A 27,233-nucleotide genomic window follows, 5' to 3' on the forward strand; every position below is an offset into this window, starting at 1 on the left:
TCCCTTACAGATTCAAAATCTGTCTATCTCAGCCTTGAATATACTTAATGACCCAGCCTCTGCAGCTCCCCGCGGTAAAAAATTCCACAGACTCACTACCCTCTGAGAGAAGAAATTCCTTCTCATCTCTGCCTCAAGAGGGTGACCCTTTGCTCTGAGATTATGCCCTCTGGCCCTAGGCCCTCCCACAAAGGGAAGCAACCTCTCAGCATCTACCCTGTCAAGCCCCCTAAGAATCTTATATGTTTCAATAAGGCCGCCTTTCATTCTTCTGAACTCCAATGAGTACAGGCCCAACCTACTCAACCTCTCCTCATAAGAAAATCCCTCCATACCCGGGATCAACCTAGTGAACCTTCTCTGGACTGCCTCCAATGCCGGTATATCTTTCCTTAGATAAGGGGACCAAGATTGTTCACAGTATTCTAGGTGTGGTCTAACTAGTGCCTTGTATAGTTTTAGCAAGACTCCCCTGTTTTTATACTGCATTCCCTTTGAAATAAAGGCCAACATTCCATTTGCCTTCCCTATTACCTGCTGAACTTGTATGCTAGCTTTTTGTGATTCATGCACAAGGACCCCAAATCTGTCTGTGCTGCAGTTTTCTGCAGTCTTTCTCCATTTAAATGATATTCGGCTCCTCTATTCTTCCTGCTAAAGTGCATAACCTCACATTTTCCCACACTATATTCCATCTGCCAAGTTTTTGCCCACTCACTAAACCTGCCTATAACCCTCTGTAGACTTTTTGTGTCATCCTCACCACTTGCCTTCCCATATATTTTTGTGTCACCCGCAAACTTGGCGATAGTGGGCGAGGTTGCAGGGTCCCTTGTCCTAGCAGACTAGGAGACTCCGATGACCAAGTCTAGCTTATGAAATGCAGATGGCCTTTGTAAAATTCCCTTTGAATTTGGTCTCTGGAGTCCATTGGATCGTTAACATGTCATCAGAGATAACAAGGCACAAATTTCTTCAATACTGCTAGATTAGCTCCTATGTTTGAAGATCACAGCCAGGCATGGCTTCAGTCATTTTAAGAGGTCATTGTCCAGTTTAAAAATTTTAGGAAGTAGCCATGATGATAAATATATATTTCACAAAAATATAGGTCAGGATTTACCAGCGGGAGCTGCTGCGGGGGATGGGGCATGCCAGCCAAAAGCCCATTGACTTTTGGTGGGACTGACAGACCACAGCAGTGGGTAGGGCCAGAAATTCCCAGCCATAGTTTGAGGTCTTAGCTCCATTGCAATAAAAAAAGCCATTCAGCTATCTCTTTGAAAACCATTGCCTCTCTTGCCTTCTCATAAAGCTGTCAATCAAACACAGGCAGTGAAAGTCCCACTGAAGAAATCTTTAATCCACTTCACAGCTCTTAACCTTGACTTCTCCTCCTCACTCTTCCAGATTATTTTACTGCTCTGTATCACCTCTGCTTCTTCTCCCTGCCATGCTATAGTCCAAGAGGATGCATATTCCTGTATCCATTCCTGGGAACAAGTGGCTTGTGCCGAATCTATGAATTTAGGTCCAACTGCTTCAATATCTGCTACTTGACTCCCTGCAGACTTTAGCAACTTCAAACAATGCTAGAAATCTCTAAACACTTATACAATTGCAGCAAGACCCAATAGAATATCGATCAGCAACTAACCTGAAAGTAGTTGATGATCACTTTAAATAACATTGCTGGGGGATCTTTCCTGCTGCTGCATTAGAATTTCACTGTGTGAGGTTGAGAGAGGATATTAGATGGAGCTCTGAACTCCAAAATGGCAGCACTGGCACCAAATCACTGATTTACATCCTGATCTGCTGACTCTGCATATTTTTGGCAGAAGCATCTTGTGTGCGCCCTAGTGCCTTCACCAAAGTGCTGTTTGGCATGGCTAGCACCAGAAGAATGTGTGTTCTCTGCCCCCACGTTGGGGGCAAAATGACACTTATAGCACTGAAATACTGGGTGTCAAGGAACCAAATTGCATGGCCTGAATGCTGTATTTTGTTTCTGCAACACATACTGCCAACATTAAGTGCAACAGTAACTGTTTTAAGTGAAACATGCTGCTTGACTTTGTAGGCCAGGTTCCCTGCCTGTGTGCTTGCAAGCCTGCAATTTTCTGCCAATTTAAGCGAAAGGGTGGAAAATTACCAGTGAGCGATCAAAGAAGCAGAAAATATGTGACATTTGGTTGTGCCATGCTTATAATCTTTTAGTAGTCTAGAGCTTGGGATTTTTTTTCCAAAATGAGGCCCTTTTCTTTAACCATCTCTTGTGGATTGAACAGCAGGCAGCTGCTCTACATTTCTTGAACTTCAGTGTAATGTATGTTCTTAACATACAGAAAATAAATACAATTTTACATATTTATAAGATGATAAAAATACATTCCATTAATTTATAGTCCATATTACTTTGTGCTATATAAATGAATATGAAAAACTGGCATAGATTATCAGCCTAGGTCTTCATCTCCGTGGTAATGAAATGCAGCAGGGTGGGATATCCAGATTGTGCCCTTAGGGTGGATTTATGGAGGTGATCGGGGTCTAATCGCTGGCTGGACAGTTGGCGAGATACCCACGTCATCTCTTTTTGGGAAGGCCTGCTGCACCATCTGCCACTCAGGCACTCAACGGGCCAGTGGAGTGCCTTCTTCTGGGATCAAGTCCAGAAGAGCTGCCAGCCTTTGATTGGTTGGCAGCTCTCTGTGGGCTGTACTCAGCAGTGCAACCGGGGAGATGGTGGCTGATGCTGATGCTACACCCACCAAGGCCTCGGATCAAGGAGCGACCCAGGCATAGGTGAGCGATGGTGGGAAGAGGGTCGCGGAGTGGGGGGTCACAGGGAGGGGGGAGGGAGGTTGGCAGCAAGGACAGGGCAGTGACTTTCAGCAGATCCCCCCTGCTCCCCGATGCTGAATCCCTTGATCAGGCACTGAGCTGTGTTAGTGGTTAAAGTTCAAAAGATCTGAAACAGCAAAAAAAAATTGCCTTGAATCCACCCATGTCCACTATTAACAGAGGCAGGCTCAGGATCAAGCAACCAATCCAGTCACAGGATTTTGTGCTGTTATTACTTTGTAAGTCTTCATTTATAGGATCTCTCTTTGGAGCCTGTGAACATCCACATCAGGGAGCAAGTATATGGCTGATGTGCCACTTCAGCCAGACCTTCCATTCAACATGGCCTCTCAACACAAATTTCTCATTGTCATTCTCATAGATAATGATCATGACTGAGTGGCCATGGAATTAGCTTCCCACAGAATATAGAAAATCCCACAGAAGGAGGCCATTCAATCCATTGTTTCTGTGACAGCTGAAAAAGTGCTACCCACTTTCAGCTTTTACCTGTAACTTGTAGGTTATGGAACTTCAAAAAATCCAAGGCTTTTTTAAATGCGATGAGTATTCCTGCCTCTACCACCCTTTCAGACAATGAGTTCCAGACCCCGTTACCCTCTGGAAAAATAATTTTCCTCAATTCTCCTCAATCCTTCTACCATTTGCTTTAAACCTATGCCCCTTGGTTATTGACCTCTCTGCTACAGAAATAGATCCATCCTATCCACTCTGTCTAGGCCTCTCATAATTCCATACACATTAATTACATTTCCCCTCAGCCTCCTCTGGGCTAAAGAAGATAACCCAGCCTATCCAATCTTTCCTCATAGCTAAAATTCTCTATTCTTGGCAACTTGTAAATTTCCTCTGCACCCTCTCTAGCGCAATCACATTCTTCCTGCAATGTGGTGACCAGAACTGTATGTAGTCCTGTAGCTGCAATCTAACTGGTGTTTTAATATTGTCCTAGCATAATTTCCCTACTCTTATACCCTACGCCTCGACTAATAAAGGAAAATATTCCATATGCTCTCTTAAGCACCTTATCTATCTGTTCTGTTGCCTTCAGGGATCCGATTTACTCGAAGGTCTCTCTGTTCTACACTTCTCAGTATCCTGCTGTTTGTTTTGTATTCTCTTGCCTTGTCTACCTTTCACAAATTCATTACTTCACACTTCTCCAGACTGAATTCCACTTGCAACTTATCTACTCTCCTGACCAGTCCATTGATATCTTCCTGCAGTCTACAGCTTTCTTCCTCACTGTCAACTGCATGGCCCATTTTATATCATCTGCAAACTTCTTAATCATGACAGACATTATAGTCTAAATCATTGATATATATCATGAACATCCAGGGATCCAGTGCTGAGCCCTGAGCCCTTCCAGTCATAGAAACATCTGTTGGTCAGCCATTATTACCCTTTGCTTCCTGCCACTGAGCAATTTTGGATCCAACTTACCACTTCCACTTGGATTCCATGAGTTTATAATTTTCTGACCAGACTGCCATATGAAATCTTGTCAAAAGCTGTGCTGAAATTCATGTGGACTAAATTAAATGTGCTACCTTCTTCGATCCTCCTTGTTACCTCCTCAAAAAATGGAGTCTGGTTAGTCACATATAGTCACACATCTATGCCAGTGAGACGTGGAAGAGAACAGAAAATGTCTGATATAAGTTAGAACGCCTTTCACCAATGCTGCCTACATAAGATCCTGGGCATCACATGGAGAGACAGCATCACCAATGAAGAAGTACTACAGAGGACTGGTCAGAGGCACCTTCGGGACATTGTGACGATGAGACGACTGAGACTGGCAGGAAACATATTTTATCTCCCGGGCATGGAAATAGAGTGGGCACCACCAGATGGAAGAAGAAGGTGGGGTCGGCTAAAGAAGGCCTGACAAAGTACATTTAAGGAGAACCTTCAAGAGCAGGCCACCACCTGTGCTGGAGAGAAAGAGATTGTGATGGACCGCGGTCGGTGGTAAAGTCTTGCTGCCCATTATCCCGCATGGGACCGAAGGAACTAAGTCTCAGTAAGTAAGTAAGACAGACATGACCTTCCTTTAACAAATCCATGCTGGCTGCCCTTGATTAATCCGTCCTTTTCTAATTGCTGATTTACACTGTCCCTCAGCTTTCTCCCAATAACATGCCCACCATTGAGGTTAGGCTAACTGGCTTGCAATTATTCAGTCCATTTTTAAACAATGGTACAAGATTAGCAGCCTTCCAATAGGCCAGCGCCACACCTGCAGCCAGAGAGGATTGGAAACCGATGGTCAGAGCCTCCACCATTTCTTCCCTTGCCTCTCTTAGCAACTTGGAATACATTTTGTCCAGGCCTGGTGATTTATCCACTTTAGTTGCTGAGCGTCTTAATATTTCCTCCTATGCTATGTTTATTAAGAATGACATCCACATCTTCTGCCTCTATACGCAAGTTATCTTTTTGGTCTCTAATTTGCCCACTTTTTCCTTAGTTATCCTTTTGCTCTTTATGGCCAGAATTTTTTGCTTGGTGTGCAAGTGTAAAATGACACGTGATGATGTCGGGCGAGCGTCCCGACGTCATTGCGCTCTCGCGTGATATTTCGGTTGGCGGGCGCGCGCGGGAGTCGGCGGCGGACCCACTGACAATTAAGCAGCCTATTAGGGCCCTTAATCAACTAATTGTTTGGAATTTTTCACTGCCCGTCCAACCATTCAGTTAGCAGGTGGGATGAGGTTTTGACCAGTGATTAAAAAAAAAAATTTTACACTCATATTTAACATCTCCTCTGTCACATGAGCAGAGACATATCTTCATTACTTTAAAAATCTTTATTTTTATTGATAGAAATCTTCAGTTCCCTGAGGCAGCTCTATGCCTCAGGGAGATTTTACTGTGCGCACCTGTGCACATGCGCGAACTTCAGCGCTCACGCTCCTCCCATCCTCACCCCAGCAGCACTGAGCGCTGCAGCACATGTTTCACACTGGCTGGCCGTTAATTGGCCAGCCAGCGTGAAATCAAGGTCAGAGCCTGATCGTGGGCGACCATTGGTTTCCCAGCCGCTCTTGGGCCCGCCACCGTGCCTACCCGACGAGGGCAAAATTCTGTCCTATGTATTTAAAAAACCTTTGTTGAGTTTTCCTTGATTTTACTTGCTGATATTTTTTCATGCCTGCCTTTGCTTTCTGAATTTTCTTTTTAATTTCACCTCTGCACTTTCTATATTCCTCTAGGCTTTCTGCAGTGTTGAGCTTTTGGCTTCTGACATATGCTTCCTGTTTTTGCCTTATTCTACTCTGCATGTTTTCTGACATCTAGGAGGTGACTGGATATGGGATTCTCACCTTTTCCCATTTAACCCTTTTGCTCGAGCGCTGACTACATTTAGATATTTCTTAATCCTTCCTCAGAAGTAAAACTGGTGTTCATTAGTATTGTTTTGTTTTACCATTCATTGACTATTGCATCAACTTATGAATTACTTTAGATTCCAAACAAGCTTGCAGTTTCTTCATGAGAAATATAGTATTTCCCTTAGGGTGAGCACAGTAAAAGTTCACTAGGCTTTTCCTGGGATGAGAGGATTATCCTGTGAGGAAAGATTGAGTAGACAAGGCCGATATTCTTCAGAATCTAGAAGAATGAGAGATGATTTCATTAAAACATAAGGGGTTTGACAAGATATTGCTGGGAGGATGCAACTGATGTAGAAGATTAGCCATTCTCTTGACTGGCGGAGTAGGCTTGAAGGGCTGAATGGCTTATTTTTTGTGCCTATTTGATCTTATGTTCTAATATGTAGAAGTCAAACCAATGAAAATTGCTTCACAGGTTGTACATTAACCTTCTGCAACATATATCCAGAATTTAAACTTTAACACCTCATTGTGTAGGTTTCAGAGCTCAAACAGCATGACAACCTATTTAAAAAAAAATTCATAATTGTACGATCATAATTGTCACTAGAGGAATTATTTTATTATTGCCTACTATGATGAGCTGTACCTCTTATCCAGGGACATAAGATTACAATTGGCCGTTCTGTGTATATTACACTTGACACTAATGTAGCAATAGTTACTGAATGTCAAAATCCTTTGCAATAATTAATATTTTGGCCCTGGAATTCTCCATTGATTTTCCTGATTTCACACCACAATGATGATGGGAGACTGGTAGAACTCCAAGGGAAAATACATAAGTGGCTAAAGTTGCAGCAGGAGACCTGGTGAACCCCCTTGCAATTTCAATACCTCCCGCATTATGATAAATGTAAGAGATGGGTCCTGAAGTTCTGTGAGGATTCTTCTGGTCTCTGGTGAGAAATCAATAAAACTCATATGCATTTTCTGGGCCAAGGTGCACATCAGTAGCAAAGCAAAAGAAGAGTGTATAATATCCTGATGATACCATATGATGTTACATAATCTCAGCATGGGCATTATGATGCAGTGACAGTGCACAATGTGCAGTGTTGAGGCTGCTACCAACTTCCTTTCTTCAGCTCAACTGACTGTGAAACTTGTCAGTGAAGTTTTCCATCGCTCTAGTTTAATTTTCCTAAAGAACTGCCTTGCTTTGCATATACTAAATTGCTTGAAAATTACATAGTGATGACATTCATAACCCACTCAAGTATTACTCTCACAGTACACATTACCTGAAGTTGATTGCCTGCAGCCTAAGTGCCTTCTTTGTCCTTCAGCTCAGGCTCTCCTCATATTCACTTCTTCACCTGCATAGCTGACTGGGAGATTTCAGATCATTTGTGTTACTCTTAAAGATGTCTTCCTGTGTTTTAGGTGCTCTCTCTATGTAACACTTGCCCATAAGGGCTTTATCAGTTCTATTCTTTCTGCTTCTCTAGTTGGTCCGGACTTTAAGAATTATTCAGTTCTTATTCCCTCAATGCCACGGCAAGGAAACAGCTTCCTAATGCGATAATTGTCTTTTCAAAGTTTTATTGTTTGAATGATTTTTTTTTTGTCTGTCCACAAATAAAGCATCTCTTTCTCACTAGATCTTAGCTAAGAAACAGAAAAGTTCCCATTCATGCCGATAAAGCTGTTGCATGCTCCAATTCTAATAATGAATGTCCCATGCTATATGTTCACAGTCTTGACAATAAAGATTTTATTTGTACTGGCATCAAAAACAAAGACGTGGGGCAAAGGACTGTTGCTTCACTTGTTTACTTATGAGCTTCAGTGAGACAAGCAATTTTCTGGCACTGAGCTTTGAACCTCAGCTGCTGGACCAGAATTGTCTAGGAAAGGTTCCAAAGGTTTTGACAAAGTTATCAAAAAAAATGACAGGAAGAGTTAGCATCCCCTAGGCCTCCTTTCCTCAAAAAGAGAACCCTTAACTCCACCGTCCTTGCAAACCACCACTCTGTCTTCAACCTCCTTGCCTCCCCAATGCCCTTGAATGTGTTGTCGCCTCCCAAAACTATGTCACCCTTTCCAGAACATGCTTGAATCCCTCCAATCAGGTTCCCACCTCTGCCACAGTACTGAGACAGCTATTATCAAAGTCGCAAGTGACATCCAATGTGACTGGCGAAGGTAAACTTTCCCTCCTCATCCTTCTCGGCTTGTCTGCAGCCCTTGAAATGGTTGACCACACCATCCTCCTCCAAAGTTCTCCAGCTGCACAGGACTCCACTTGCCTGGTTCCATTCTTATTTATCAAATTGTACTGGAAAATCACTTGCCATGGCTTCTCTTCCCGCTCCAGCAAAGTTACCTCAGTTGTCCTCCAAGGATCTACCCTCGGCACCTCCAATTTCTCATCTACATGCTGTCCCTTCAGATATCACTGAAAAGTACATTACTAATTTTCTCATGTATGCTGATGGCACCAACTCTACCGCATCTACACCTCTCAACCCCGCCACCATTTTGGGCAAGATTTTTACAGCCTCCAAGTGCAGGCTAGGAGGTGAGGTGGCTGAAAAAAATGCCAGAAAGCTGCAATGGTAGGGTTCCCTGATGCAGTCCCACCACCAGGCCATTTTACCTGCGATGGGCACAGGACCTGCTCTGGTGAATTTGAAAATTTAAACGCTCAATCAAATGCCATTTACCTGTTTACCCGAGCCACTGGCATTTTGCCAGTGCTGGATGGGCCTCTGACGTGTGGAGAGACTGCCAGCTGCATGGAAGCAGCCTCTCAGCAAGCTTCCCAGGGGGAGAATCACATCCGTAGTCTCCACGGCCCAAGAGGGGTGTCCCTGGTGTCTCCTGCTCTTGCTACTTCTCCAATGACATAGGGCAAAATTTTCCCATTGGCGTGTGGGGGCGGGCCGCACACGCACGCGTGTGCCATTGCGATATTTTGTTGGGCGGGCACGTGATGCTTTCCGATGTGTGCCCGCCATTAATTAACGGGCCAGTTAAGGCCCTTGAGGCGCCAATTGATCGCGATTTTTCAGCGCCCGTGCAATCTTTGGGTTGGCGCACGGGCACAACGGGCATGCGGGTAGGACACATTTGTATTAGCCTCATCCACGGGCGGGATAAGCGGGCTCAGTGGGGTGGCGAGTGTGCTCTGTCAAATATTGATGTTTCAAAATTACTGATACTTGCCTGTTTGAATACTTCAAAATGCATACCAGCTTCTAGGACTGGACTCACAACCTTCAGGTCAGCACTCTGCAGTGAGCAATCTTTTTTGGGACTGCATGTTTCAGGAAGCCTTCCAATAGCCTGGGAATGGGAGCTGAACTGTCCACTGGAAGTACCTCCTCTGAGGAGGAATGGACAGCTAGAAGGGGGAGGAGGCCAGGAGTGCACATTCAGCCTCCAGGGGAGCCACCTTTGGGAGGTCAGGCGCAGGCACAAGGGATGCAGGGCCAAGAGGTAGTCCAAGGCGGAAGGAGCCACAGAAGGTGCCACTATCCTGCTACCAGGGTATACAGGCGGCGAAGCAGCTCCCTCAATATGTCTGAGGTGCAGTGCCGAAGAAGGCTCCGTCTCTCAAGGGAGACAGTCAACTATATCTGTCAGATGATTGGGCCTGAGATCTCCCCTAAATGTATGGGAGGACACCCCACGCCAGTGGCTCTAAAGGTCACAGCTGCCCTCAACTTCTATGCCTCTGGCTCCTTCCAGGGCTTGGTGGGTGATCTTTGCGGTGTCTCCCAATCAGCTGTTCACACTTGTGTCAAGCAGGTTACAGACGCTCTGTTCAGGCGTGCATTGACCTTCACCCACTTCCGCTGCGACCAGGCAAGTCAGGCACAGTGAGCCAGAGGCTTTGCAGCCATTGCTAGCTTCCCCAGAGTCCAGGGTGCAATAGACTGCACACATGTGGCCATCAAGGCGTCAGGAGGTGAGCCCGGTGCCTTCATCAACAGGAAGGGCTTCCACTCCATGAACGTGCAGATAGTGTGTGATCACAGGATGCTGATTCTACAAGTCTGTGTAAGGTACCCAGACAGCTCCCACGACGCCTACATCCTCAGACACTCCCAGGTGCCGGGGCTCTTCAGTGCTCCAGCCTGGCTTGATGGATGGCTGCTGGGTGACAAGGGCTATCCCCTCAGAAGGTGACTCATGACACCTCTCCGCCATCCAAGAACAGAAGCTGAGCATCGGTACAATAGGAGCCACACCTCCACAAGGGCTGTGGTGGAGAGAGCCACTGGTCTTCTCAAGATGCGATTCCGATGCCTGGACCATTCAGGGGGCGCACTCCAGTACCCCCCAGATCATGTGTCGCTGATAGTGGTTGCATGCTGTACTCTCCACAATCTGGCGCTGGAAAGGGGGGATGCTGTGGACGATAAAGACGTCAACGCAGTGGCTGCGGCTGCACACGATGAATCCAGCAGTGAATCCGAGGATGAGCACACACAGGGAAATGCTGAGGGGGTAGACACTGACCCAGGCATATTGCAGGGAGGCAGGGACACGCGGGAGGCTTTAATCCAACGGACCTTCAGCTAGCACAGCACATTTGGACCTCCAGGACAAGCCTGGGCTGTAGGCTCCATATTTGAGACCTAAGTGCAAGGGCCTTGTTAATAAAGCTGAATATCCCACAAAGCATTCATTACACTATTGGAAACCATCCACCTGCAGAACAAAAGAGGCAACCTCAGCCATGGTGACATGTCTGAATTTATTATGGCAACCAAAGATACTTAATGAAACAAAATGAAAAAGATGTTAAAAATCACATCAACTCATAAAAACCTCATTGCCAGCCAACACAAAAGCACCAGTGATAAAGCCGTGGTGTACCTAAGGTGCCTTATGTTTACGTTTTCGGGTGCTGCGTCTTGGTGCTGACCCCCTCGCTGGAAGTGGCACCTGAGACAGCCTGCTGACTCTACTGTGCTGTTGGCCTCGATGACCTTGGCGGTCGTCCTCTGGCCTGTGGAGCCTGGGAGGGAGCTGCCAGTTCTACAGCTGACATCTCCCCAGTCATCACAGCCAGACTGGAAACAGCGGTCACTGGCAGAGGGTCGAAGGAGCTGCCGCCCTCATCTGGTGCGCCCTGAGAGGAGCCCACACAGACACAGGCAGTTGCCGTGCCGGCGTGAGGTCGCTTCGGACCTCCCTGCTCACTGTGAATGGATGGGGACTGAGCTGGGAAACTTGGTGCCCAGACCATCTCCCACATTGGCACTGACCAGCTGAGGTCAATGCCGAGATGAGGGCTTGCTGGTCCGAATGCATCCCCAAGAATCCCTGATTGGTCTCCTGGAGGAGCCTCTCCACGAGAGTCGCCACTCTCTCCATGGAGGACGCAAGGTGCTCGGCCATGAGGGTCATTGCTTCAGCGATAGTCTGTGTAGACTCCTCCACCACGGAGAACAAGCCAAGCATAGCCTCATGTATCTCCCCCAGATGCTCCCGCACACACGGCCGCATTTCCTGTGTTTGCTGCGTCGCGGACGACTCCAGAGGCACATCATCAGGCACCGACTGAGCATGTACCTGGTCTCCTGCAGTCCTCTGACTGCTGGCGCCATGGGCACTCTGTCTCCGCCAGCTCCTCCAGCGACAGTGAAGTGCCCTCACCGCTGTGCCCTGGGACACTAGCCGATGATCTAATTCCCACCGAGGTGCTAATATCTGCGCTGGTGCCTGCCTGGCAGAGATAGTGTGATGCTGGTGAGACTTCAGGGCCCTCAGGTGTGAGAGGGGGACATCTGCTGCTCCCCCTCCCGGCCCTGCTCCGATGATGCTGAAAGGAAGAACAAGGACATTGGATTAGTTAACCTGGAGACAATGTCAATGTGTAACCCTGTCTCCTGGATCATTATGCGCTCATCCTTCTATAAGCAATGGTCAAGCCATGTTGCAAACTTCAATCACTGAACATTCAGCACTGCTATGGCTGTTGGGAGAACAATGGTGACCTCACTGCTGGGCAAACATACCTGGCAGTGTCACCCCAGCCTCACTGAAACCGATGGACCTGGGCGCATGGCCCCTCTCCAGATCTAGGGCCTCCTGCTCGAAGAGGCTGAGAATCACTAACTGTGCCGGCCCTCTGCCAGTCCTCACTCGCTCTGTGGCATTATGTGCATTCTTCTCCCGAAAAGGAGAGAAGAGCATTGATTAGTGCTACGTACCTGGACTCTCTTCACGGACGGCCCACCCCAACCAGAGTGGAGCATTGCAGGGCTCCAGTGCCTCCTCACCCCACCGCAGCCGAACACTCACACAAAAATGCTAGGCCTGTTCCCTACACCCCCACCCCCTTGGCCAAATGCTGCCTACATCACATTAGGCACCACACGGTCTAACCTTCCAGAGCAAGGAGGCGCAAGCATGTGGAGCGCAGAGGACAGCAGATCGATCGGTGCCACGCTACCTTGAAGCTCCCCTCCCAGCATGTCATCACCCTGACTTGGACATGTCTTCGAGTTCCAGCACTGTGCCTAGGTGCAGCTCCTCCAGGTTACCCCCAAAACAGTAATGTGGGTCTCAATGTACCACATGCTGCGGGTGCAGAACCCATCACTTCACCACCTTCTCAGGGTGACTTCGGCATGGACAATATCTGTTGGCCCACCCAGCGAAGGACACATACTGTCAATGATTCAATGCAGTCACTACACTCAGACTTGGGGGTGTGTGGTGGTGGCACCAGGGGGGAAAGTCTACCTGCTGGGTTAAGTGACCAATGCCAACAGGGTACTCACCTTTCCTGAGCGCAAAAGGTCATTGAAGCACTTGCGACACTGGACCCAGGTGCACCGCACCACGTTGCGGGAGCTCAGCACCTCCACCCCCCTGACCTCCTCCCACACACGTTTCGTCATGTGGAGGGGCCACCTCCTCCCATCCTGGGGTACCAGGACTCCCGCCGTGCTGCTACCTCCTCGAGGAGGCCAGCAATCATTGGAAAAACAATTGGCACAGTGCCCCCCTGCCCTACCCTCCTGCCTGGCCTGCTCACCAGCAGCGCTCTGGGAAGTCCGTCCACTGGCTATAATTCGCAGCCTTGGAAAGGCTGCAGCAACTTTTTAAAAACAGGCCGCTGGGTCGCCATTGGACCCGGTGGTCATTGCAGTCCCATCGCCGGCCGCCCACTCCCGCTGTCCACAGGAGCCGCAATTCACCCTGGGCGTGCATTAATTGGCCCGCCCGCGTAAAATGGCGGTGCGGACCCAATCACGGGTGGCGATCGGGTCCGGGCCTGCCCGCTCCTGCTCCGCCCTCCACCCCCCACCCCCCCGCCAGCCAGAACATTCAGCCCATAATCTATAATTGGAGGAGCAGTAAGGGCAGGAGAAAGGGAACCTGTGATTGGAGGAGCTGGAGCAGTTTTTCTGGCCATTCCTGTTGGTCACAATGCTGGAGTCTTGCAGCTGCACTGAACAATTTGTGACGACCTTTTCTGGGTGGCCAAGGAGAAGAAATAGAAATGAAAGAACAGGAGGGAATCTCCGCCAGTCATGAGGCTGGACCAGGCCAGAGGAAGCTGTGATTCAGTCTCGCGCCAGGCCGGATCCAACTGTCATCCACCTCCACAGCACAAGCGACTCTCAGGGAGCTGGAACTTTGCTTCTAGGGATACTGAGTTATCTTGAGCAAGGTGAGTGCGTGCTGTGTCAGCAGTGAGTCCAGGGAGGGAGGAGGGAGCTTAGGCAGCAGCAAGTGAATGGGAACGGAACCCCACTTCTCTCCTCCCTCTTTCCCTTCTACAACTCCAACAATGAGACAATGCAGGTTGCAGCATGGAGGCAGTCTTTCTTTTCTATACAGAACATGTCATTGAAATATAAAAAACAAAACCTGAAAGATTTTGTTGCAATCTGGGTTGTAAGTATTGAATCTTTTCCCCCAAAATATGAATTTACTGCCACCGTGTACATATAATGCAATGTGCAGAACATGTTAATGAGGCAGTCACTGAAATCAGTGTTATCATCTGCATAGTGTTATAAATAACTAATGGGAAATATTCCTGTCAAATTAACAATATTGCACAATGCTGTTAATATAAATTTTGTACTCTCTGGTTTGTTTAATAGTCACGGTGGGATCACCGATAGGGCGCACACAAACTAACACTGCATTATATTGCTGCTGCTCTTAATATTAATTACCCATGCTGCATATATATCGGATGATATTTGTAACCATGTGCCAACAATGGGCATTATTATTTTGCTAGGACCTTTCTGTGATAGGTGAATTGATTGGTGAATCTTGAAAGGGGAGTAAATAACATGCATGATTGAGGGGGAGGGTTAAGAAGGGACCCAGAAACAGAAGAACCAGGGCCCATGATTTCTCTCCCCGGACCTGCATGATGGTAATGATGGAGGCCATGTGTCAGTTCATTGAGCCTAAGGGGGCGTTGGCATGAGAGGTAGTGCTAGGATGGGGCTGTGTCATATGGGCAGCATGACCATGGTTAAATGCAATGGCATGCATCAGAGGGTGCTTTCACAATGAGAAGGGCGATACCTAAATACCTCATTGTGTCTCACACAGGTCCCAGCTCTGCTCGCTCACCTCCCCCTCCCCTGGGCCAGGTCGTCCCTCAGGCATCAAGAAGCGGAAGAGCAGCATCACATCTGGCTGGCCCACGCTCCGCCAACTCACATACCAACACATCGGAGGGATGCAGTGCGCATTAAGAGTTGGTAGCACAGGGTGGTGGGCACTGCACAGAGTGCAGGCGAAGGTGTCAGACATCTGTGCACAGTCCTCCTTGTAGGAGGGAGGAAAGTCACAATGGTGCTCCAATGAGCAGGAATGTGGAGTTTCAGCAGTCACCTTTTGGGGGCACAGTATTTTGGTAATAAGCAGGTGAGTGGACATCTGGCAGAGTTCCATGAGGCAGTGGAAGCTCTAGGACTGTGAATAGAGGAGTCTGTTGCTGTCTTGAGCTTCACATTGCCCCAGGGTTCAACTGCATGAACTCTGACCATGAGAGATTGACCACTCTCACGGAGAGACACATACAGCAAGGGCAGCATCTCAGCCAGGAAAGGATACAAACCTCCCTCAGCAGCGTGGAGCAGCCCGCTCAGAGTATGAATGCTGACATCCACGGAATACATGAGGAACTGCATACGCTTAACAGGGAGGTCACACTGTTGGCACAGCAGTTGCTGGAATGGAAGACTGCTGCGCACCAACAGCCAGCCTCATCAACCCCACCTCAAGGCTAACCCAGGGCTGTGGAGGCAACTGAGAAGGATGAAGGTACTGAGAGCTTCTCAGCACCCTCATCTTCTTCCACCTTCCCAGCCCTTCGCCAGAGCCCTTATCTGCTGCACATGTGCCAGTGACAATAGCAGCCCATGCAGAGATGCAGAGGCCACAGCCTGAAAGAGGTCCCCTTTGGGTGCCTTTATGACATCCTGTGGAATTCGCTACCACAGAAAGTAGTTGAGGCCAAAACACTGTATGTTTTCAAGAAGTAGTTAGATATAGGTCTTGGGGTGAAAGGGATCAAAGGGCATGGGGAGAAAGCGGGAGCAGGCTATTGAGTTGGATGATCAGCCATGATCATAATGAATGGCGGAGCAGGCTCAAAGGGCCAAATGGCCTACTCCTGCTCCTATTTTCTATGTTTCTATAACAAGGCCGGCCATCATGCTCCTCATTACTATATGGACTGTGAGGTAAGGAGCCTGCCTACACATGCCCCAAGGCAACATGGGATGGGGGAGGGGGGGGGGGGGGGGCGGGGGCTGTGAGACTTTGGAGGAGTGTGCATGAGCACAGGGTGCCTTCTTACCTCCAGCACTATTGGATTCACCATGGTTACACTTTTCACATTGTGTATATTGCATTTGAGCACTTTTTGGACATATTTACATACACTGGTAGATGACTCGATGTGTGTTTGTACACTACAGAAGTCAAAAAGAATGGGAACATTATGAAGGGCGTTCTTACCAGTAATAATGAAAGTGGCATCCTGAGGTCCATCTTGAGCTGCAGTCATCAGGAGCAAAGGCGTGACCATATTTGTGAGGCATTGGAGGGCTTCTTCCTTTTCTGGTCGATCACATAAGAATCCAGCGTTCAAAGGCTCAAGCACTGAATTGCTCCTTGCTTCATTCACTGTCCATCCAAACTTGACATTAAGGGAGGCTCAATGATCAGACTCCACGAACAGATGCTGGGCAGCAGGCGCATCTCAAGCATGAGTGCTGGATGCAAGGCACTCATCTGCATGACACTGTCACTCACTGGTCTAGGTGTAAGCCTTGCAGCTCGACATGCCATGTATGCTCCAGGGAATTTTGCTCATCTGCTGTCTCCACTACTTTGGCAGCATTTGCATTACAGATGGTAGAGGATGTGCTTTGTGAGGGAAGCAGAGGTTTATGGAAGCCTGGAACATTGCATTTAGTGGCCACCTCAGAAACTGAACCATTACCTAGAATGGATTGTGTGCAAGCTTCTTCAAAGAGCTTTTGTTGCAAAGTTGCGGACTGATCCTTTGTAATATGCCTCAGCTGCATTATTATGCTAGAACGTATAATCCTATCTGTGTATAGGGTTTAAATTCATAAGTCATGTCGCTCTCAGTTTTGTGGGCATGCTTTGATTATGGACAAGGTGATGGCCTGGGCACCTCATTTACAGACACAGGCATTTATCTAAGAGTCCAGGTTGTCAAGGACTTCTTACCATGTGTGCTTGCAACATGTTGAGGCCCATAGTTATGATGGTGAGGGGTGCAGCCATTTCAATGTAACTGAGTCAAACTCCCTGAGTAACTGTTGTGTCAATGTAAAAGGAATTTTTTAGAAGTTGCTCACTAGAGACGGGCTGATAGCAAGTGTGAAATAGGAGGATCTTATGTGAATTGAATTTGCACAAATACAGACCTGATGATGATCCCCTCCTGCACAGAGTCAGCCCTGGCTACATGGGCATGTCTCCCAGCTGCTCAGCTATTGGTGGCCTCCTCATCCTCCATTTCAGAATCATTTTCCTCTCCTATTTCCGTTATCCCCTCCTCCTCAGAGGTTGTAGCTCTACTCATGTTGTTGTCATCATCAATAAAGGCTGAATTGGAGCCTTTATGGCATCATGGGCGCAATCAGTAACACCCTGCACCTGAGGGCAGCAACTGATTGGGCAAAGGTCATGGCTCCTTGCATCTGAGACACCAAATCCACAGGGGAATTAATCTGATTCCCCACATGAGCAAGCGGGGAATTAGTTACAGCCTTAATACAGCTCTGTGCTGCTGACTGGGATGTACCAGACAGGTCTCCTGATGAACTCTCGAAAGATCCTGAGGCATAAAAATTGAGAGTGACAGTTACCTTTACAGCCACTAGCAGGATATGGGGGTTGATGGAGTGTGCTTCAAGTTGTTGCTGGAGGATGTGCTATATGTCTGTCATGACCTCACGGCTTAACCTCAGCCACCTTCATCACTGGTTGTCCGTCATATTGAGGTATTGTCCACCCAGCCCACAGGGTAGTACCTGGTTGTCCTACCTCTCCTCTTCCTCCTGACCTTTGCCCTTCCTCTTGCCTCTGGATGCTCATGTTGACTGGCTTCTATGATCTCAATGTGCGAGGATGTCATGCCCATCTTATAGCTTCCTTTGCACGAAGCGCAATGCACCAAGTTCTTCCTGGCACCTGGGTGCACAAATCAGGAGTGACATGTTTTCCTTCTTCCTTAACCGAGGTTTTCCAATTACAGTGGTTGACAGGGACCTCAACCGTGTCCGGCCCATCTCCCGCACATCCGCTCTCACACCTTCCTCTCCCTCCCAGAACCATGATAGGGTCCCCCTTGTCCTCACTTATCACCCACCAGCCTCCGCGTTCAAAGGATCATCCTCCGCCATTTCCGCCAAATGCAGCATGATGCCACCACCAAACACATCTTCCCTTCACCCCCCCCGGCGGCTTTCCGCATGGATCGTTTCCTCCGGGACACCCTGGTCCACTCCTCCATCACCCCCTACACCTCAACCCCCTCCCACAGCACCTTCCCATGCAACCGCAGAAGGTGCAACACCTGCCCCTTTACTTCCCCCCTCCTCACCGTCCAAGGGCCCAAACACTCCTTTCAAGTGAAGCAGCACTTCACTTGCACTTCCCTCAATTTAGTCTACTGCATTCGCTGCTCCCAGTGCGGTCTCCTCTACATTGGAGAGACCAAACGTAGACTGGGTGACCACTTTGTGGAACGCCTTCGGTCTGTCCGCAAGCATGACCCAGACCTCCCTGTCGCTTGCCATTTCAACACACCACCCTGCTCTCATGCCCACATGTCCGTCCTTGGCCTGCTGCAATGTCCCAGTGAAGCTCAACGCAAACTGGAGGAACAGCACCTCATCTTCCAACTAGGCACTTTACAGCCTTCCGGACTTAATATTGAGTTCAACATCTTCAGATCATGAACTCTCTCCTCCATCCCCACCCCCTTTCCGATCCCCCTTTTTCCAATAATTTATAATTTAAAAAAAATATTTTTTTCTTTTCCCAACTATTTTAAAATTTATTTCGATCTATTGTTTTATCTTCACCTTTTAGCCCATTTCGATCCCTTCCCCCCACCCCACCCCCACTAGGGCCATCTGCCACTTGCTTGTCCTGCTTTCTACCCTTAATGTCCCCATTAGCACATTTCTTAGATAATATCACCACTGTCAACATCCCTTTGTCCTTTTGCCTATGACATCTTTGGCAATCTCTTCTTTGCCTCCACCTATCACTGGCCCTCTATCCAGCTCTACCTGTCCCACCCCCTCTACCAGCTTATATTTCACCTTATTTCTCTATTTCCTTAGTTCTGATGAAGAGTCATACGGACTTGAAACGTCAACTGTGTTCCTCTCCGCAGATGCTGTCAGACCTGCTGAGTTTTTCCAGCTATTTTTGTTTTTGTTGGGGCAAAAAACAAACTGCCCGATGAGTGCAGCAGACCCACCCTCCTACACTCACCCTCCTACAAGCAAGATAATTTGAAATGAGTTTCTGTCAATCCTGGGACTGTTAATACAAGCTTAAAGCAAATCCCACATGAGTACTTGCATCTCTCCAAAGGGGTGCCCCTGGCTACCCAAAGAAATGCACAAAGTTCAGACCTGCTCCTACCAGGTCTACTCCACCCATGTCATGTTTCAGATGCCTGTGAGACCAAAATCCGACTTGAATGGGGGCAGCTGCTGATTTATATGGCAGCTGCCTCTGTGAATTGCGCATGTGTGAAATGCAAACCATCTCCATTCCTGCCCCCCTGAAAATGTTAAATACCATGTGTGGGGGCAGGACTTTTTATTTCTGTGCTCATCTGCCATTTTCGCAATGATGTGTCCTTGTTGCCTGCTCAGGAGAACAGGTTAAAATTGTGGACAGCATCATTCTGATAAATCCATGACTGGCTAGTAATACAGAGTACTTTAACTGACTACCCAGTCCCATGGTTTGGTAGGGGAAAATCACATTCTCTGGCCCCAGCCCCCACATTGTGGCTCTCCCTTTTATTTGCCCTCACCCCTTTAAATGTGACTTACATGCATCTGGTGTGCTCCCACCTGAACTTATGTCAATGTGCTGACCACAGAATGTTAACTATGAAAAGCACACTTTTATTTGAGTCTGTGTGACACTCGCCAACAACCATTCTGCATAAAGTACCAAAAGCAAGAAATCTGGACTTAAATCTTCTCTTATGTCAACCTGGAATCCAAGTCTATGGGTCGGATTCCAGGTTCAGGCCATAAAATAGAGCGGGAGACTGTGAAATAGTTCAATGAAAATTTCCTTTTCCAATTTTGTTAAAAGCAATTTGTTTTGTCACTAGGGTTTAGAATCCCCTTGGATCCATCAGTAGTTCTGATTTCTTCAGGATTGTTCCCTTTTTTGCCTGCTGATTGTTGAACCATGCAGCTGACAGCTTTTCCTCAGGTGGCTTTACCACTCTAAGTACATCAGGGCAGAATTTCCCCTTGCCCAGGTGATCTGTCGTTGACCCTGGAAAAGCTTCAACCTTATTGAATACTAATAAAAGTTCTCAAATCTGTGCAGGGTTGAGAAAATGCCATGTAAATTGTACAATTTAGAAATGAGCAAATTACAAATGAATAGGATATTAAGGGCAGAATTTTGCCCTCATCGGGCGGGCGTGGCGGGCCCGGAAGCAGTCGTGAAAGTGACCGCTGACCGCGATTTCACGCTGGGATGGCCAATTAAGGCCTGCCCAGCGTGAGCTGTGCGCTGCAGCGCTCAGCTCTGCCTGTGTTGGGATGGTGGGGGGTGGAGGTCGAGCGCGAAAGTTCGCGCGCGCGTGTGGGTCCGCGCAGGAAAAGTTCCCAGAGACACAGAGCTGCCTCAGGGAGATGAAGATTTTTGAAAATAAAAAGGAAGATTTTAAAAATGTTAGAAACATGTCCCCTCATGTTACTCTGTCACATGAGCAGGGACATGTTGTGAATGAAATTTATACAGTTTTATTTAATTTTTATTTGCTGTTGGAAACCTCATCCCGCCTGTGGATGAGGTTTCCTAAAAAATCCTAAGGCCTCTTGGCCTTTTCGCCTGCCTGCCAACTGTAAGGTTGGGCGGGCAGTGAAAAATTTAGCTTAATTATTACTTTACTGGCCTTAATTGGCCTGTTAACTGTCGGCGGGCGTGCTGCCGACTCCCACGCGCGCCTGCCGACCGAAATATCGTGCGAGTGCGCGAGGACGCTCACCCAATGTCATCACACGTCATTTTACCCTCATTCGGGTCGGGCGCATGCCCGTCCGACGCACGCAATATTCTGCCCTAAGATACACCACATAAAGAATAATGTAAAGTGACATCAATTACCAGGAAAAAAATTCCTGAAGTAAATTACATAAGTGATATGTTTCAGGAATAAAAAAAAAAGAGAGGATTTGTGAAAAGGTAGGAAGGAGGATGCAAGATCAATAAAAAAGAAGCTAACTTGGTGCAGTAATTGTCCTTTCCCTGACGCTAAACATATTGGTTCTCCAAAGGATTTTATTCTGTTCCCTTAACCCAATTCTGATTCATCTATTTTCACGGAATGCAATTGACAGGGGAATTACCCAATCATCTCCATTCTGGGAGGGACTATTGGTGTCAGTATATGAACCCCCATTTTTATGTATTAATCTGTTTGCCCCAAGGTCAGAGAGATTAGAGGGATAGAGTTCTATAGGTTGTGCATACCAATTACCCTGACCTATACAGTAGTATAATAGCACTCATTTCAGAAAATGCAAGACATCTGGAGACCTTTTGAGACTAAAGGGAAGTTTCAGTCTTTCTATGAAACATATTCCCACAAGATGTTAATTTTCCCTATAAAGCTGACTAGTCTTTGTCTTCATTGTAGGTCCAAATCCTGGCAAATTACCTGAACTATTGACTGGCACATGGGGCAACATTTTCCTCCATCAGGTGGGAAGCGCGGTGATGTGTGCCAGGAAGCGCTATGCACTCCCTGTGTGGGCGGGGGGGGGGGGGGGATTCCCTCAGCTGGGAGTGTGCTCTTTTGTGCATGCGCACGAAAGAGTGCACAGATCTCCCTGAGGCAAAGTGCTGCCTCAGGGAGATCGGCTCCAATTTAAAACTAAAGATTAGAAAAAAATTTCCCTGCCATGTCCTCTCATGTGACACTATCACATGAGTTGGGACATGTCCATAACTTTCGTGGTAAAATATTCTGCATTTTTAAAATTACTCATAAAATCTCATCCCGCCCGTAGATGAGGTTTCATGTTTTTTCACAAGCTCGCCTAGGCTCCCAGCCTGCCCGCCAACCTTAAGGTTGGACAGGCAGGTCCATTAATAAGTGCAATTGGATTTTTAATGGCCTTAATAGGCCGTTGACAGGTCGGCGGGTGCGCATCCAACTTGGATGTGCACCCGCCGAACTGACAATCTAAATGACGCAGGGTGACGTCGGGACACACGCCCAACGTCTCCCTGTGTCATTTTACGCATCGGCGAGCGGGCTCCGTCCTCACTTGCTGACTGGAAGATGCTGGCCATGATTTTGAATCTGTGGTTAGCCATAAACTTGCAGTTTAAGCCCCAAGTGTCTACGTGTAGAAAATGCTGTACGGAAAAGTACCACAAGCACTTTCTCTTCTGCTGTTTGCTTCACTCCCTCTCCCATCTTCTCCAGGGGCGGAATTTTACAACAGCGGGATTTTACTTTCCCGCTGTCGTCAATGGGGTTTATAACAGCCCACCACATTTTACAGCCCGTCCCCGCCGAAACGGGGCCGTAAAATTCAGCCCCAGGTGTGTGACCTTGTGAGACTCATGTTACAACCGAAAAATATATTTTTTGAAAGGAATAATTTTAAAATGCACTTTTATTCAAGGGAAAATGTGTAAACCAAAATTTAATGTAAATGCATTAAACTGCAGAAAAATAAACATTTCCATATTTAATTTCAGTGAATAACGAATACAATAACTTGTTTCGTTGGAAAGATACTGTCAGAAATATTATATTAATATTTTACAAATATCTTTAACTTAGTCAAGATTATTTGTTTTATCCTGTTCACTGAATTAGTCCATTGGATTCTAAACAGTAATAAATGAAATATCTGTGCTCTTGCAATTAACATTATATTTAAAATAGACAAAAAGCTGTTACTTTATTTAAAGTATTTTGTTTTCTCTTTCTAGCCATTTAAAACTTTTTTTACATCCATTCATCTTTTTGAGAAGTTCCAAAAATCATATTCCAAAGCTGGACAAGCGTGTTAAGGAAGATGTGGATTCTGCTATGATGTGATCGGAAAATCAACTGTTTCATTCGTTTTTGACATATTGGAGTAATGAAAAATGTTGTAAACTCTCAGATATTAATACAACATTATAGAAAATGTGCTAATCTATTAAAAATACACTGACAATGCAACTGCGATTCACATAGTAATATTTTGTTATGAGTATGTTAATTTTATGATTGGGTTATGATTGGTGATTTTTTTTTTCTTTTCCATTTTCCTTAGTACAGGCAAGGCTAATGAATCTCTCACCATAATACAATTATTATAAAAGCTGATTTAAGTGGTGGTTGTGCAAAGTTATTTTTGAAATTTGCAGAACCTTTTAATTATAATTATTACATTTTTCTATTTGTCTATTATCTTCAAAAATACTACACATCTTAAATGTTACTAACCAAACAAAATTGATAATAGAATATGCAAGGCAATCTGCTAATGGTATCTAGAATGCACTCTATTCAAACCTAAATGTTCTTGCTGATGGGAGAATTAAAACTCATTTTGTTGCATGAATAATTTGATGAATATTATTGCAATTGATCCACAATTGGTTAGATGAAGATTCCAGCATACAACATTCCTAAACTTCACCAAGCATTATATGTTGTTTCTCTAATTCTTGTAAAAGTATAAATGATCTCCATTGCAGCAACTTAAGTAACTTCAAAGATGATAGCTCAGAGAGCTTCATGTTTGTCGAGAAAAATATCTTTAGTTCTTCTTGACAGCTTTCGTTGAACGTTCCAGCCTAAATTGTTAAAGAAATCAACAAGAAATAAACTGGCCTCTGATTACTGCAGTACTGCTGTCATATCTTTGACCATCTGTATGGAATCTCTTAAGTGCTAGAAGATCTTTACAGGTGTCACCAATTTATTTCTGTGACATTATTCATTCAAAGAAAGGATTTTCCATCAAATGTAATGTTGAATATTTAACATCTTTAGCTCACTGTATTTTCTGAGTCAAAACAAAAATCATGATCTTAAATAGATATTAGCAAGACATTCAGCGCTGGAAAGAGAAAACAGACGGGTTAATATTTGGGATAGAGGCCCTTGGCAAAATTTGTTACAATATTGTATAAGTTGTCCTGGTTCACAAATGCCACTGTACACCTCAAAGGGTTAATATAAACCGACAAGTGGGGCAAAAGTGAGTAAATTATGTGTTAGGTTGACCTTTTAATGCTAGGCTGACTACATACATGCCTGCTATTGCTAAAATTATATTGAGCCACTCTCCTCATCCGGATCAAAGTTCTGAAAGATTATAGAATTTATTAACAATACACAGGATTTTTTAAAAATAAAAAACAAATACATTGCTTTTATCATTGATTAAAGCAACACTTATTGGAATGTTACTTCAAAAAAAGTTCATTTTCAGAGCATATGTTCCTTGGAGAAATGATTGTGAAATGCTTCTGCTGTACTTTTGTGGATTCTGACTAAATTAAAGGCTGGACCACTGCAGAGAATAAATGTGCTTTAATTTCAGTGAGTGAAAAGGCGAACCCAAGCTGAACCCCCTATTGAGATTTAATTTCAGAAAATAATTCTGAGTGCTTTATTCTGTATGGGGGCTGAGCAGCAGCCATACACAAAAGCTGGACAGACTGTTGATGAATAAAAACGCCACAGTAATTTTGGATGTGAGTGCTATCTCTTTGATTACTCAAGCTCCAAGGTAGTCCATCACGCCACAATAATTCACCCGGCATTGACTCTCACCTCACTACTGCATTTTTCCCATCAGTCCGATTAGAAACAGCACTGCCCCTTATCAGATTAATCTCTTACAATTCTAAATCTGACCTCTGAATAAAAAAGCCTTCCGATGCAGAATATCATTGCAGGCAAGAAAGCTTCAACAGCTGACAGCACTCGGCACGGATCATTCTAAAATGGATCGTCTAATACACTTCTGCCATCCCATCATAACATTGTCTGAGAACACCATTCTCCTCCGTGGGTCTGTTTTGCAGTGCTGCCTTTGTATTCATTTTTTCAAGCAGAAAAGAGGTGCTTAGGGTCAATAGGGAAGAGATCTAGCTCTGAGTACAGAGATGGTGCATTTTTAGAACCGGTGTTGGGGGAAGGGAATAAACACAAAATAGTCCAGGGATATGTTGATCAAAAAAGAAAAAGGAATCTGGTTTTCAAAAGTTTTGAGCCATATTTTGTGTGTTTTTCAAAAAAAAAGACCGAATGCTTTCTTTTCATGGATGTTAGTGACACACAATGAAAATTAGGCTGAATTTTATTGTGGGTGATTTTTTTTGCAACACAATTTTAATGTTGGGAATAATAGAGAATTGACCATTCATAGTACATCAACATAATGTCCCCTTAATGTTTTTCAAAGCAGCTAATAAACTCGAACAATATAAATGTCAAAAAAACAAGTTTGTTAATTCAGTGGTGGTCTGTACAGAATGTGTTGAGAAATGGTTCCACAGCTAATTTAAAGCATTTTTAAATTGCTTGGTGTGCACAGAATTGGGAATAGTTTTCTGGCCGAGCACGGTGGCCCACAAAGGCAGATGGAGTATAATGTGGGGAAGTGTGAGGTTATTCAAGTTGGTGGTAAGAATAGGAAAGCATAATATTTTTTAAAAGTATGAAACTTCTAATTGTTGATGTATTTATATAAGGAAAGTTGGCATACAGGTACAGCAAGCAATTAGGAAGGTGCATGTTGGCCTTTATTGCAAGGGGACTGGAATACAATAATAAGGAAAGGTAGGATTTTCCGGCCTCAACACCGGTGGGCATCATCGCAGGCAGGATGGGAGAGCTCTCAAATTTTCCCATCCCACCTGCGCTGATGCCCACCATTGATGGGGCTGGAAAATCCCAGCCAAAGTGTTGCTACAATTGTAGGGCTTTGGCGAACTCACATATGAAGTACAGTACACAGTTCTTGTCTCCATATTTACGGATTGCTATACTTACATTGGAGGTGGTACAGTGAAGCTTCATTAGATTGGTTTCTGCAATGAGAGTATTGTCCTATGATGTGCGGCTGAGTAAATTGGGCCTATACTCTCATTAAAGCATATAAAATTCTGAAAGTCTTGACCGGTTGACGCTGAGACATTATTTTCCCTAGCTGGGGCACAGTCGCAGGATAAGGTTTCGATCATTTAGAACTGTGAATCTTTAGAATTGTCAGAGGGCTGTGGATTCTCCATCATTGAGTATACTTTAGGCTGAGATAGACAGGTTTTCGGTTTTGGATTTATCAAGGGATATGAGGAGAAGGTGGGAAGTTGGAGTTGAGGCAGAAGATCAGCTATGATAAAATTGAATGGTGGAGCAGGCTTGAGGGCTCAAATGGTTTACACCTGCTCGTATGTTCTTATGTTCTTATAACATGGTTTGGATGTAAGATACACAGCCATTATCACAGATTATGTGAAGTTGGGCAAAAGGCAAGTCCAGTAAAAGTTGAAAAAGACCAGCAAAGTAGGTCAAAATGTCATTGCAAAATTGCAACAGGAAATAGATTTGGAAATGAATTTAAATGAACGTTGTTACAAATATTGGTTAAAAGAAACACTTTATGCAGAGAAATGTTCAAAAGGAAATAGTAAGGGAAATAGTACAAATAAAATTGCATACTAATGCAAAATACAGTACCTATGCCTTACATCAAAGGGAGTATACTGTAGAAACTTTCATGAGCAGAATCACACTGGCTTGATCTACACTCATTTTATGCTTAAAAGCAAAACTGACTCACAATATGCAGGAGGTGGTGGTGGGGAAGCGGATTAGATAGTGAAATTAAAAGGAAAGGATGTTGTATAAAGGATTAACTGGAGGAGACTGGATGGATGTGCAGAGCAAATTGTGCTTTAATCAAATATTCAATGGGCCAAATATTCCAAGGAGTGGCAATCACCGTTGGATTGCGACTCCACTCTTACTTTTTTCCACTAAGATGGAGCTCCACATTCCTGGCCTGTTCTTCCGAAACAGGCCTCTTCAGAAATGTGGAGTATAACTGTTCTCGGAGTCCTTCCTCATAGTGCAGGATCAACAGGGTAAGCCAAACCACACCCTCTTTTTACAGCACTCCTCCTCCTCCTTCAGGTGCCATGCCCTAAAAGGGAATTGGCGACTGTGGTGACATTGGATTGGTCCATGTA

At 45.6% G+C, this 27,233-nt stretch overlaps 1 protein-coding gene across 1 annotated transcript in view; it reads left to right on the forward strand.

Moving 5' to 3' along the window:
- Positions 1-24,550, forward strand: part of spata17 (spermatogenesis associated 17) — a 375,661-nt gene extending 351,111 nt beyond the window's left edge. Inside the window, exon 10 of the mRNA XM_078557087.1 lies at positions 22,971-24,550. Within this exon, the coding sequence (XP_078413213.1) occupies positions 22,971-23,051 (81 nt within the window). The 3' untranslated portion in view covers positions 23,052-24,550. The remainder of the gene's footprint in view (positions 1-22,970) is intronic.
- The last annotated feature ends 2,683 nt before the right edge of the window (positions 24,551-27,233 follow it).

The sequence above is a fragment of the Cetorhinus maximus genome, chromosome 14 (assembly GCF_964194155.1).
Source record: "Cetorhinus maximus chromosome 14, sCetMax3.hap1.1, whole genome shotgun sequence".
In the NCBI taxonomy this organism is placed as follows: domain Eukaryota; kingdom Metazoa; phylum Chordata; class Chondrichthyes; order Lamniformes; family Cetorhinidae; genus Cetorhinus; species Cetorhinus maximus.